The following is a 14,554-nucleotide window of genomic DNA, read 5'->3' as shown; positions in this document are numbered from 1 at the left end:
AAAGAGAGTGCCGAACACGCCCTATAAGGCCATAACCATAAACCATGTTCATCTTTTAACTGTAAAAAAAATCTTATTAGAGCATCTCCAATGGTGTTTTTTAAGTACCTGCTTGCAATTATGAGAAATAATAAAAGTATTGCTTGACCATTGGAACACTATTGAAATATGAGAAGTATAGCTGAGTTAAACTACACTGCTTGGAAATTTTCAGGATTTATAAATTATTTTAAAATATTGGAGAGTGGGGGACACGGTTAATTGTCCATTATACGTGATCTACAATTGCTATATAAAAAGATAATGCAACATCTTTTTTTTTTATTTTTTTTTTTATCTTTTTCTAAAAAAAAAAAAATACATTTTAAAATATAATTTTCATCTTTATCTCAAGTCTCAACTGACATATATGTAGTTGATGTTGACTAATCTTTATCCTAGCTTATAGGTAGACTTTTTTATTCTTTTTTTTAAAAAAAAATGGACTAACATTCACTCGTACAAATTCACTTGTACCTATATTTTACAAGATTATAGGTATTTTTCATTGAATTTTTTTTTTGACAATTTTTAAATTAAAATTTTTTAATTACTTTATATAATAACAAATTAGACTTTGTCAATAAAAGATTTGTCCAAAATTTTAGCCAACGTACAATATTTGGTAACCACATTTAACTTTGAATTATTAGACTTCATCAATAAAAGATTGCTTAAAATGCATGAGGAATACCATGGCTTTCCGAGCATGCTTGGAAGTCTTGATTGTATGCATTGAGCATGGAAAAATTGCCCTACTAGATGGAAAGGACAATACACTCGAGGTGATTATGGATATCCAACAATAATGCTTGAAGCTGTGGCCTCAATAGATCTATGGATTTGGCACGCATATTTCGGTGTTGTTGGATCCAACAACGACCTTAATGTGCTATGTAGATCAAATTTGTTTCAAGAGAAATTGCAAGGACGAGCTCCGGAGGTTAATTTTACCATTAATGGCACTGAGTATGAAACGGGATATTATCTAGTTGATGGTATATATCCTAAGTGGGCTGCATTTGTTAAAAAAATTTCACATCCTCGGGACTCGAAGAGGCTTTTGTTTAAGGAAAAGCAAGAGAGTGCAAGGAAAGATGTTGAGAGGGCATTTGAGGTACTCCAATCTCATTTTGCTATAGTTCGTGGGCCTGCACGTTGCTGGCATAAATGCAATGTCCACGATATTATGGATGTGTGTATTATATTACACAATATGATTGTTGAAGACGAGCGTCACACTTATAACAAAAATTTTTCTAATGATAAATTTTCACCAAGTGTTGTTGATGATGTAAATCAAGGACATGAGGAGAATTTTGAGTCATATCTTGAAAAAGATGCAACAATCCGAGATAGACAAATGCATCACTAGCTAAAGGCTGATTTAGTGGAGCATATTTAGTCACGTTTTGTTAGCTATAACTTGAATTGATCTTAAGTTGCTAAGTTTTTTTTTTGTTTTTTTTTTTTGTTTTGGTTTAAGGAATGTTGTTTTGTTAATTAGTTTTATTCAGTGTATTTGTCAAATGTTGATTACAAAATATGCAAATAAATTTAGGGAGAAAGGTTATCAATATTTTTTTTTTTTTTATGGAAAAGGTTATCAATTCTCTTGATGAAAATATTATATACTTCGTATAAGCTCAAATAATCAAATCGCAAGCAAGTCATCTTATAATACGAGTACAAAACAACTTATATGAAATTATATTATTGGAGTAAATTTTAATATTGATAGTAGGCACAACTTATGAAATTATATTATATATTGGAATTTTTTGGTAAAAGTAAGTAAATTAGGAATAAAATTTTTAGCTCATGTAGTGTAGTAAATAAAGTATTACATGCAGTTACAAAATTATATAGCCAACCATTGGAGTACTTTGTAGCTTGAAATAATGATGTGGCAAATCAAGCAACAACTTCTTGTAGCTTGCCATTGGATTACTTTGTAGCTTAAATAGGTTGTAGCTTTAAAAGTTAACAGGACAAAGCAAGCTACAAGCCTTTGTAGCTTACCATTGGAGATTTGCTCTTAATAACTATCATCTCAAAAATAAATAAATGAAAAAAAAAAACTTCCCTTTTTTATCATAAAGTTTCACTCACCAATATTTAATTCTTTTTTAAGTTTTTATTCTTCAATCACCATGATCGGTTTTTTTTTTCCATAAGACAATGAAGACACTGTTAATTTATTATGCTTGGATATGATAAACTTGCAAGAAATAATTTGAGAGTATGAACTATTAGATGGAGTGGAATTCTTAATAGTTAGTTTATTAGCAAAAAAAACTTGCCTTCTTTATTTTTATTCTTTTAAATAGTATTTGTATCATCATCCATCCATAAAAGATTGATGAAATTTTCAAATTTTAACAGAAAAAATAATTGTAGCACAATGTAAATTTGTAAAAAGTTACAAATATCAATCATGTAAATCTAATTTTCTTTTTAAATTGTTGATAAAAAAGAATATGCAATCAATTTTTTCTATAAATACAACTATAATTCAGATATAATCTCGTGTTATTATTGCACATGCATATATTGCGTGTATCTCTTAGCTTGTCATAACTAAATATTAATGCCTCGAAGTTTAATCAATATGAAGTAGGTTTTCAAAGACAAATATCGTAAGTGTCACAACCATCACTAACCACCACACTCAAAAGGTTAGTGACTTCATGACTTTTTTTTCCAAAAAAACAACTCTAATTAATTATCATCAAAACGACAAACAATTGGTTCTACGGTATTGATTCTAATACAAGAACAAATTAGATATCTAATTAATGTAGAAATTATCATACCCTTAACACTTAGTTAGGGTCCGTTTATTATCGTTGTGGTTTTCTTTTTTGGGTTTTTTTTTTTCAAAATCATATGATATATGTCATATAATGAATCAAAAATTAGTTTAACTTATTAAAATCATGATGATTTTGAAAACTGACAACAGAAAAGTTGAAACACCTTTTAATTGTTTTCTTTTTTAGTATTTTGTTTTTTTAAAAAAAAATCAGAAAACAAAAAACGATGTCAAACAAGCCCTTATTTAAAAATTTGTTTAGTCATGCAATTCAAAATTAAAATAAGTACCCCCCCTTTTTATTTTATTACTTCTTGCTCCATTTTTCTTTTGTGGCCATATTGTATTACTTGTTCCTGTTCCATTTTCTGATTTCAAATAGTTCACAATATTATACTAATTGGCCTTTTCACCACATACCCCTGAGTTTTTAATTCACCATATACCACTAAAAATTTTCAAATTCACCTTATAACCTTCAGTTTCATGAAAATGTCACAACATGCTCTTTCCATTTACTCAGTTAGTCATTAACGTTAATAGTGCCACGTGGCGGCTTGTAATTGGTTCTTATTAATATTATTTATTTAATTAATTAACTTTAGAAAAATTATTTTAAAAAAAAAACACCACCAACTTAGCCGCCGCCGCTCTCAACCCAGCAACGACCCCCACCCTCGGCTGGCGGTGCTTGGTCCACTTCCCGGTTGGCCGTTGACCATTCTCCTCCCCCATCGGCGACAACCCCGACCCCAGCCACCACCTTAGCACAACCACCACCTTAGCAAAATTCCCCAACCACCACCTTAGCAAAATTCCCCAACCACCACCTTAGCCATATTTCCCTCTCCACCCTACAAACCACCACCCCGAAATCCCTTCGATGGCAACCCAAACCTTCGTACACACGTTGTCGTCGCCCATATTGCCGAAAACCACCACCCCGAAACCCTAATACATCGAAATTGAAACCCTAAATTTTTGTTTAGGGTTTCGGCGTACATGGTGGTTTGTGGGTGAAGATGGCACCAGAGGGACAAATTAGGTTCGCTGGCCGGTGGTTAGGGAAGGGTTTTCAAGGGAGATAGGGGGTTTTTAGGGTTCGGGCACGGTGGTCCAAGGGGATAGGAAGACTGTCACAGGGGAGTTCTTGTCGGATTATGTGCCAGCGTGAGGGTTATGGTCAAATTTTGCGCTAGCATGGGGGTTTTATTCGAATTTCGCGCGCGGCGTGGTGGCTGATTAGGGGGACGTGGGTAGCTGGTTTTTTTTTTTTTAATTTTTTTGATAATTATTTTAACATTAAATAATGTAAAAGGCAACCAATTATATGTTTCCACGTGGCATTGTTAGCCTTAATGATTAGCGATGTTAACGTACATTAGTCATTAACGACATGTTGTGACATTTTCATAAAATTGAAGGTTATACGGTGAATTTAAAATTTTTTGGTGGTATATGTGAATTAAGTAAAAACTCAGGGGTATATGGTGAAAAACTCGTTTACTAATTTCATCTCCCCAACTATCATACTTTAATATATATATTTCTATATTTTTTTCTTCTCTCAACTATCATATTTTATTCTTCCACCAACCCTACATCCTTTATTATTTTACTATTTTTTTCTAAAATTTTGCGCATGGAGAAATGGACCAAGTGAAATACAAAGGGAGAACCCACGTAAGGGAACAGTAAAATTATAGTTATTAATTCAGTATTCGTAGCTATTATCCTTAAAATCTGTAACAAGAAAGTCACGATTAATAATCTAAAATCATACTTGTAGGAAGAAAATAAAATTAGTATATAATCAATACAAAGATCATAACTATTAACAAGAAACAATGTCGATGTCATCATCACGATAATAATTTTAGCCCCAAAATTACAGTTGTTGATTTACAAAATTATACTTAGACCCGGTTCACTTCACCTTATAAAATAATATTCAATAAAAATATGTAACTTCAAAGAAAAAATATAATAGAGAATCAGTAAAACATAATTTTATTTCAATAAAAATAATTTCTAATTAATTTAGTAAAAATAATTTAAGTAATATAAAAAAAATCATATCACGAAAATAAGGTGAAGTGAACAAGGTCTAACACTCTAACTTCTTAAGAATTTTTTTTTTTGGATAATGTATATATATAAAAATAACTTGGCCTCAAGCCCGTCTCTTGGGTGGTTTTTTCTGACCCACAGAACAGCGGCCCCAAAATTTTAAGGCCCAAAAGATAAAGTTTATTGTGTAACCCAAAAAAAAAAATCATTTTCTGCTTAATAGCTTATGGCTATAATGCTCACCATTACCAACACAAAAATTCAACAAACTCTACAATTTTCCATGATTTTATATGATTCTAATCTCTTTTTCCCCAAAATACAATTAATTTTTTTAATTATCACCCTCATATTCCCATGAATAATTTCCTTGACTTGATTCTCCCTTCCCCTTCCCCTTCCCTTCCTCCCCCCTATTCAGCAAGCAACAATGAGGATAAAAAACCATCAAATATCATGTGAATCATGTCTATTAAACTATTTATTTCAATGTCTCAAACAATCAACCGAAAATAATGATGTTTATCAATCATTTTTTAAAATAAATTATAGTATTAGAATTAAGCTTTCTATTCCTTTTCTCACACTATATATTCGTTTTATTCCACGGCAAAAGGGAATATTTGGGTAATGGAAGCAAATGAATTCTTTAATTTTGTTGTTGATGACTTTCCTTAGTCAATTAAAATCCAGGTTGTATCTATTTTGTTTTTAATGCTCTAATTTGAAATTAATTTTTGTTGGTTTTTCAATTCTTGTAATTATCATTGTATATCAGATGACTATATGAGTATGAAATTTGTTATAATAGGGGCCTAAATTTTGTTCTTAGCACAGGGTCTCTAAATTTCCCGAGATGGCCCTACATAACCTTAACACCATTGCAATACTTGTTAATAATGTCGTTGTCTCTTTGTTAGGGGTGTCCGTTCAGTTTTCGGTTTGGATTTAGTGCAAATCCGATCCAATTTGAAATATACTTCGGTTTTCAATTTTCCAATCTGATCTGATCCGAATCTCTCTCCCAATCCAATCCGAATTAAAATTCGATTATTTGGATCCGATTCGAAAATCCGAATTATAAAACATTATTTTTTAGCGTCTAATACAATTATAGAAATAAAGCTTTAATATAAATAAAAGTCTTCAAAATCATGATTAAAATAAATAATTCAACATTTATTCATTAGTTAATAAATACAAAGTCACCCTAATTTATTTTATGCAGCAGTGAGTATTTGAACTAAACTTCAAAAAAAAAAAAGAAATCCACATTAATACAAGCTTAATTTTACAATTCGGTTTTTGGTTTGGATTGGATCCAATTAGGGTCAATCCAATCCGAAAATCCGAATTTTTAAAAAATCTCAATCTAATCCTGTTTAGGGAAAAAATACACCCCAACACGTGGTCCAATCCCATAATGACACGTGGCCCAATAAAAGGGTGACACGTGTTGTAACACCCCCAAATCTCCCTCTACGGAAATACCAGTATAATGCGTATAATTATACCGTAGAGATAGACTTAGGCGTATTACCACCGCGTGATAATGCAAGGCTACTCAAACTTACCAAATAAACCAATACTTTGCAGCAGAAACTTCAAAACTCTACTTTATTTAATAATAGACTATAAATAGTAACCATTGTCATGAATAATAAATACAAGGACCAACACATCCTAATCTAGGTGAACCATTCCCGGGACTCCAAATGCTCATTTATGACTTCACCTGAAATTAGTCAACACTGCTTACCATTAAGGTAAACAGGGCAAACCAAAACAAAATAAGAAATACGGATTAGCAAAATATGCTAAGTACGATAAGTGCAAGATAACTAAACTCAATTTATTAGCAAACATGCTTTTGAAATCAATTCCATCCTTTCCAATGATTTAACCAATAATTCCAACTCAAAATTCCAAACCAATTTCAATAATCAATATCAATAGTCAATTTAATAAACCAATTCCTCTTTAAAACCAATTCCTTTTAATCCAATTCCTTTAAAACCGATTCCTCACCCAAGTGTACACACCCCCCAAGCTAGTCTCCTTATATTACAAGGCTATTCTTGAGGAAAGACCCAGTCATACAAAGTCCAAGGCCTTATTAATAAACCAAATCCGCATAGTGGGATTACCAACATGCTTGTAAAGCATTAATAATAATAATTCAATAAATCCTCTTTAAATCCAATAATTCCAACTTTTAATAATAATAATTCAAACTCCCTTTTTATTTAAATCCACATGCTTTCAAAATCAAACCTTTTAAACATGAATAATAATTTTAATTATTTAAAACATGATATAAAATCAATACTCCAATTTATTTATCAAAACCAATTTATTTAAACATGCTTTTATTTCATAAATCATAATTCAATTCAATTTAATTCAATCATCATAAAATCATTCAAACATGTTTATTCAAACCAATCACTTTCAAGGTATCTAGCCACCTAACGTACCTTGATCCTTGCTTAGCAAAATCACACAAAAAGAACCTCAAGAATCTTGATCGAACACACCCTACAAATAAATATAACCTTAATTAATATAAGGTTAACAAATAATCACAATAATTAAACTAAAAACCTCCCAACTATATGTACATGAACCTTTTAAATTAATTTATCGTAAACACCATTAAAAATCTGATTTATATAATTAAAACTACTCATAATAATTTTTATAAATCCCCTATAATAATAATAATAATAATAATAATAATAATAATAATAATAATAATAATTGAATAAGAGAAGAGAAGAAGAAAAGATAAGGAACCAAGAAAAAGAGAAAAATTGGATTTGTGTTGGAAAGAATAGGCAGAACTTGCAGAGGTTATAACTCCTTCGATATAACTCCGTATTGGGTGATTCTTGAGCCTAACCTCAAGGATTTTTTGAGAGGAACAATCTTCTGCTAAACGTCAATACCCCAAAAACTGACCAGAAGTGCCCGAAAATTGGTTTAAAAAATAAACGGGATGATTTGTGTAAAAAGAGGAGAAGAAAAGTAGAGAATTGGTGTGAAGAATGTGAGAGGTATGGAGGGGTATTTATAGGCTAGCTCATGCAAGAATTATGGCAAGAGAATGTGGGAAGAATTATGGCAAGTAGGGTTTAAGGGATTACTTGGAGAAGTGAGTAAAAGAATTAAGGAAAGTTTGGATATTAAGGTGATTGTGTATAATTGAATATGGAATGTATGTATGTCATGAAAAATAATAAGGAAATTGGAATTACTTGGGGAATAATTAAGAAGAATGAATGGCAAGAAAATATGATGATTAGATATTAAAAAGATGGAGAATTAGAATTAAGGAAAATAAGAGATTTTGGGAGATAATTAAAAATACAATTTTACCAAATAAATTCCCCCAAAATAATTCAAAAGGGCCGAAAATATTGAGCTTACCATAGCTCAAATTTTCGGATTCCTCTAGGTATATTTAGGAAGATTTTTCTCAGTTTTTAAGGAATAAATAATTGTATAAATAATATAGAATAAATAATTAATTAATAAAATACCAATTATTCATCAATAAATGACCAAGAAAAATCAGATTTTCCATACATGGAAAATTCGAAATTCCTAGCTAATTATTAGGAATTTTCGGCCATCAAAAATAATTAATAAAATATTATTTTGCTTTAATTAAAATATCCAAAAAATGTAAATAATCCGGTTTTTAAAATAGGATAAATGGATGATAAATCTTATCCAAAATAATGATTAGTTTTCAAATACTTTTGGCGCCAAAATTCAAATATTATTTTGGCTCCAAATAATTAATTTACTAAAATACCCTTTTTATAAAATAATTCCTAAATAATTAAATAGAAAATACGTATGAAAATACGGGGTATTACAGTCTACCCCCCTTAAAATAAGTTTCGACCCGAAACTTAGCCAAAAGAAACGAAAATCATTTTGAAATTATTGGTTCATGCACATCCTAACTTGACTCAAGACTCCAACCAAACTCAAGTAAGACTCGAAAGCACTCAAAAATGACTCGAAAAGAAGACGCGCGAAACTCTATCGCCCTCTACCCCCCTTAAAAGGAGTTAAGCCCCCGTAACTGAAGGAGTTATGTCTTCGATAAGTGCAATTACTAGATATATCAAAGGATCACAGTTATGGAGATAATAAGTTCATACTATAAGGTTGCCAATGTCTATTGCTAGATAAGACAATTGGACTTTGGGCTTGTCAAATGGTCCAAAGCCTTATAGGATGGATCCTACAAGGTCACACACTAGAGTATTGGGTTAAACAAGTTAAAGGCCCATTATTGGGCCTCATGAGTATATGACACACCTTATGTTTGGGCTTGGATTGTAAGTAGGGTTCAATTAGGATTTGGACATGGTTTTATTTCTAGATATGATCTATAAATATAAACCATGCCTAGGGTTGCATGATATAACAATTTACACACTGTGAATTGTCAGACAAGCAACCAAGAGATCCCAAACCCTAATTCTCTCTCATTTTCGGCCCTCCCTTTCTCCTCCCCTATTCCGTGCGTCTCCCCTCCATTGGTGGTGCGTGGGTGGTGTTGTGGTGTGCTCGTGACTCTAATCTCTGTTGAAGGTTGATTGAAGCGTTCGGTCACAACTAACTAGCATTAGTGGAGGTTTAATCCGTGCTCGTGGACTAAGTAGAGGAATCACACGTGGGGTTCTTTGTCTCCCTTGTTCTTGCTCGATCACTAGTGGAATCACGCTTCAAAGGTACAATTCTTACTTCTTTATGTGTTATGCATGAGATCCTTAGTTTGGTGCTATATGAATATGATTCATGTTAATTCCGCATTTAGTACCTATAATCTCCTACAGTGGTATCAGTTAGCCTCTTGCATTTACATATATTGAGTAATAATTCTTTGATAATCCACAATTTTAATTCAATTAGGATGGAGAATAATTTAATTATGGGTCAATTGTTATTTTAAATGTGATTTAACAATATAGAATCATTAAAGGTGTTTAATTTGCTCCATATTAGCCATAATTTGATCCGTTTTTGCCCCATAAAAATCGAAAAAATTCGAACCCCATAAACCCTAATTTCGAAAATTTCGAAATTTTAAACCCTAATTTGTGAAATTTTGTGTTTAATTTTGATTTATTTCGATGGTAATATGTTTAAGGAATTTAATCTATTTGATTACATGTTAAAATTATGAATTTTTCATGATCAAATTATTTAATTTAAGTGTTAAATTAAATTGGGGATTAATTTCATCAAGAACCCTAATTTCAAAATTGAATATGATTTAGTTTTGGAATTAATTGGACCACATAAAGTTTAATTTATTTTTACAAAAATCTGTTTTGTTTTAATTAATTAAAATCAATCAAAAAAAAGAGGTGAAATTACAGCAGCAGCCACCGCGGCTGGGTGGCGCTGCCACGGCGGTGCTGCTGCTGGTGGTCCAGGAGGGAGGGGCGGGGCTGGGGTCAGGCAGCAAAGGGGCAGCGCAGCAGTGCACCACCTCGTTGCGTGTGCTGCTGCTGCTGTTCCTGCGTCACTGCAGGGGCAGCGCACACCGCAAGGTGTGCGGCCACCGTGGCTGGCTTCGGCTGGCCACACCACGGTGGCTGACGCGGTTTTTTCAAAAAAAAATAAATTTTTTTTTATTATTTTATTTTAGATAAAATCAGTTTTCAAATTTTAAAAAAAGGATAAGTTTAAATTTTGAAAAGATAATTAACAAAATTAAAGTTGTTATTTTTGTTAAGTTTGGATAATTATGGAGCAAAAGATTCTATTTGGATAATAATTGATTAAATAATGTGATTATCTCATAATTATTTATGGATAATAATTGATTTAAAATATGTGATTGGTTAGTAATTAGGATAGAATTTCCTAAATTAGTTAGGATAATCATGGAAAATAAATATGATTTATCTTCCATAATTCAAATAAGATTTGATTCTATCTCATACCTAAATTAAAATATATGATATTTTATGGTTGGTCATGAATAATATATGACATTATCTAATTACAGTAATTAATTAATTAAAATATGAGATGTTTATCGCCATGTTTCCTTTATTATGATTATTTGATGTTATAGTTTAGGAAAGCATGATGAGTGATTTATTATATGGCACATTATAATATATGATATTGTTTATTGCTATATATAGACTAGTATGGCCCATAGATTCTAAATACGATATGCGCATCGTGATGTATTTTTGTAATCTAAATACGGTCTGCGTACCGTTAAGTATTTTTGTAATTTATTTTATTTTATTTAAGTAGTAGATAGAGTAGAATAAAATTACAGGTTGCAGTTGATCCAAAAGCCAATGAAGTGAAGGCCCAATGGAGCAAGATGGATGAGATCCATGGAGGTTCAAGTGGGAGCATTTTGCTTTATTAGTTTTCTTAGGATTAAGGGGCCATACTATGTCATGTTTTGTTGCATTAGTAGATTATGCATGTTTAGGTTTATTTATGTTGCTTGATGATGCGCTAGAGTTCACTATATAATCACAACATAATAAATCTAGATCCCAGTAATATTGAGGCAGCTTTTCCAATTAAAAACCCGATGAAACCTTTGACATTTGTGATGGGTCATGCCAAAGCTGGGCATCATAATTTTCATTGGGGAGTGGGGGTAGGACAAATTCTACACTTTTAATTGGTTATACTCAACAGGGTTACCTAAAGACAAAGTTTAGAACCTTGAAGCTAAGGGTAATAATTAAACATGTGATGATTAATTATTCAACCAAGAATTACAAGAGTTGTAATCAGTAAAGAGTTTACTCACCTTGAAAATGTAATGGTTGATGGCAGGGCCAAAGTCCGGTTAATTATTGCACAAATAAAGGATCTTGGAATCATTTTATTCAATAGGGATCATTTAAAATTGAATAAAATGCTTTAAAGTTACCAATAAATTCTAAAATTACTTATGGTACTTTAAATTTATTAAACATAATTATTGAATTTTGCCTCGTTTTGTTTTTGTTTGTAGATGAATAACTTATATGACAACACAGATTTACCAATGAAACTCAATTTAAGGCTAAATCTCAGAAACTACAGGCAATGGGAGGGCGAATTGAGAAATGTTCTCACAAGCCACAAGCTTGAAGCTCGTCTATATGTACCCATTGAGAACAAGTGTGCTCTTGGTCAGGACCCTGAAATGCATGCAAAATTAGTTTTGGATGCACAAAAGGTCAAGTACCTAATACTGGAATCTATTCCAAACTATTGGTATAATAGGTTCAGACGGTATGAGGTGACCAACTTGCATCAATGTCTTCGTGCTATCTGTAGAGGTGGCATGGGGGCATTGGGTAGTGGAGGTGTCAACGATCCAAATGTAAGAGAGATCGTTAACTCGATCCCTCAGATTTACTATTCCTGGGCTGACAGTTTAAGGTATGAGACTTACAGGATTCATGGTAAGATAATGGCAAAGAAACTCTTACCTGGTCAGTCAGTGAGGAACCATGTCAATGAATTGGTAGATATGATCAATCAAATGGATGTCCTCGGGAAACCGATCGATGATGATTCTGCGCGTGACATTATTTTGTTCTCACTCCTTGCTGGTTTTGACATTGTAAGACTCTCTCATAATGATGAGGGATCATCAGCAAATTTGATCAATATCTTACTTAACCATGCTGAGGAGTACCTGATAAGGAGAGATTGCCAGTGCTTCTTTTGTGGTGGATGGCAAGCCCATACACCAGGGTGTCCCCATTACACACCAGTGAAAACAGAAGGTAAGGAGTTACTTGATGTTTTTGTTGTAGAGATTAATCTTACTTCATCTTCCACTTGGGTATTCGATACCGGTTGTGGTGCTCATATCGTTAATGACGTGCAGGGCTTGAAAGGAAGTAGGAAGCTAGATCCAGGGGAAGTAACACTTCGAGTAGGAAATGGAGCAAAAGTTGATGCACTTGCTATTGGGAGTTATCATTTGAGACTTCCTTCTGGACTCATTTTAGTACTTAATAACTGTTATTTCGTTCCCATCATTACTAAAAACATTATTTCAGTTCCAGTTTTAGATACTGAAGGTTTTTCATTTGAAATAAGAGACAAACGTTGTTTTATTTCGAAAGAAAGTATGTTATATGCTAATGCTAAGTTAATCAATGGCTTGTATGTTTTAGAATATGCAACTCATGTCTACAACATAGATCATAAAAAGCAGAAAACAGATGGTTCAAACCCAACTTACCTATGGCATTGTAGGCTTGGACATATTAACCAAAAGCGCGTTCAGAAATTACATAAGGATGGACTCCTTTCTTCTTTTGATTATGAATCATTTGAAAACTGTGAGTCATGCTTGCTTGGAAAAATGACTAAGTCACCCTTTACGGGTATAGGTGAAAGAGCTAGTGACCTTTTGGGACTCATACATACAGATGTGTGTGGACCAATGAGTTCAAAAGCTAGGGGTGGATATAATTACTTCATTACTTTCACTGATGATTTAAGTAGATATGGTTACATTTACTTAATGAAGAACAAGTCGGAAGCCTTTGAAAAGTTCAAAGAATTCCAGAATGAAGTACAAAATCAACTTGGGAAAACAATTAAGGCATTACGATCTGATCGTGGTGGCGAATATTTAACCCAAGAATTTGATGAACATCTGATTAATTGTGGAATACTTTCACAATTAACCCCTCCAGGGACACCTCAATTAAATGGAGTGTCAGAAAGGAGAAATAGGACTCTACTAGATATGGTTAGGTCCATGATGAGCTTTACTGATCTTCACATATCATTTTGGGGATATGCATTAGGAGCAGCTGCGAATATACTAAACAGAAGCCCAACCAAAGTAGTTGAGAAGACACCATATGAGTTATGGACTGGAAGAGTTCCGAAATTGTCTTATCTCAAGATTTGGGGATGTGAGGTCTATGTAAAACGTTTACAAAGCGACAAATTACACCCAAAATCAGACAAGTGTTTCTTTGTGGGTTATCCTAAAGAAACAAAAGGGTATTACTTCTACAATCGCGAAGATAACAAAGTGTTTGTTGCTCGCGATGGTGTCTTTCTAGAAAAGGAATTTCTATCTAGAAAGCCAAGTGGGAGTAAAGTGCTTCTCGAAGAAATTCGAGACGAGCAACAAATGGATGTGGATAACACCACGTCAGAGGCGAGGGCGCATGAAATGATTAATCATGCGTCTGAGCAAGCTAATTCCACCAGCGAGACTCCTATCGTCCCACTTGAATCTAATTCATGCGAAAATCTTCAAGGAGTTGGAGAGAAAATTTCTACTGTTGCTCCTACCCTACGTAGGTCTACCAGAATCAAAAACAAACAGTTTGTCGAGGTTCTGTTAACTGAGGATTCTGAAATCTTCTTATTGGAGAATGAGGAACCCACAACCTACAAGCAAGCTTTGGTGAGCCCCAACTCAGATAAATGGCTTGAGGCCATGAAATCCGAAATGGAATCGATGTCTGAAAATAAAGTGTGGACCCTAGTAGACTTGCCTAATGGGGTAAAACCCATTGGTTGCAAATGGGTCTACAAGATTAAAACAGACAAGGATGGAAATGCCTACATCCATAAAGCAAGACTGGTTGCAAAAGGGTA

General features: G+C 32.8%; 1 protein-coding gene across 1 annotated transcript; it reads left to right on the top strand.

Annotated features, from left to right (window-relative positions):
• Positions 1–847: 847 nt before the first annotated feature.
• Positions 848–1,414, top strand: LOC145578209 (uncharacterized). Its single transcript, XM_081635568.1, has one exon. It carries the CDS (start codon positions 848–850, stop codon positions 1,412–1,414), a length of 567 nt encoding a protein of 188 aa, XP_081491694.1.
• Positions 1,415–14,554: the final 13,140 nt, after the last annotated feature.

The sequence above is a fragment of the Chenopodium album genome, chromosome 14 (genome assembly GCF_948465745.1).
Source record: "Chenopodium album chromosome 14, dcCheAlbu1.1, whole genome shotgun sequence".
NCBI lineage: Eukaryota > Viridiplantae > Streptophyta > Magnoliopsida > Caryophyllales > Amaranthaceae > Chenopodium > Chenopodium album.
The sequence above is the reverse complement of the archived record's forward strand: the minus strand, read 5'-3'. Positions and strand labels throughout refer to the sequence as shown.

Coding starts and splice junctions, on each gene's coding strand:
- LOC145578209 (XM_081635568.1), top strand. CDS start 848: ATGCTTGAAGCTGTGGCCTCAATAGATCTATGGATTTGGCACGCATAT.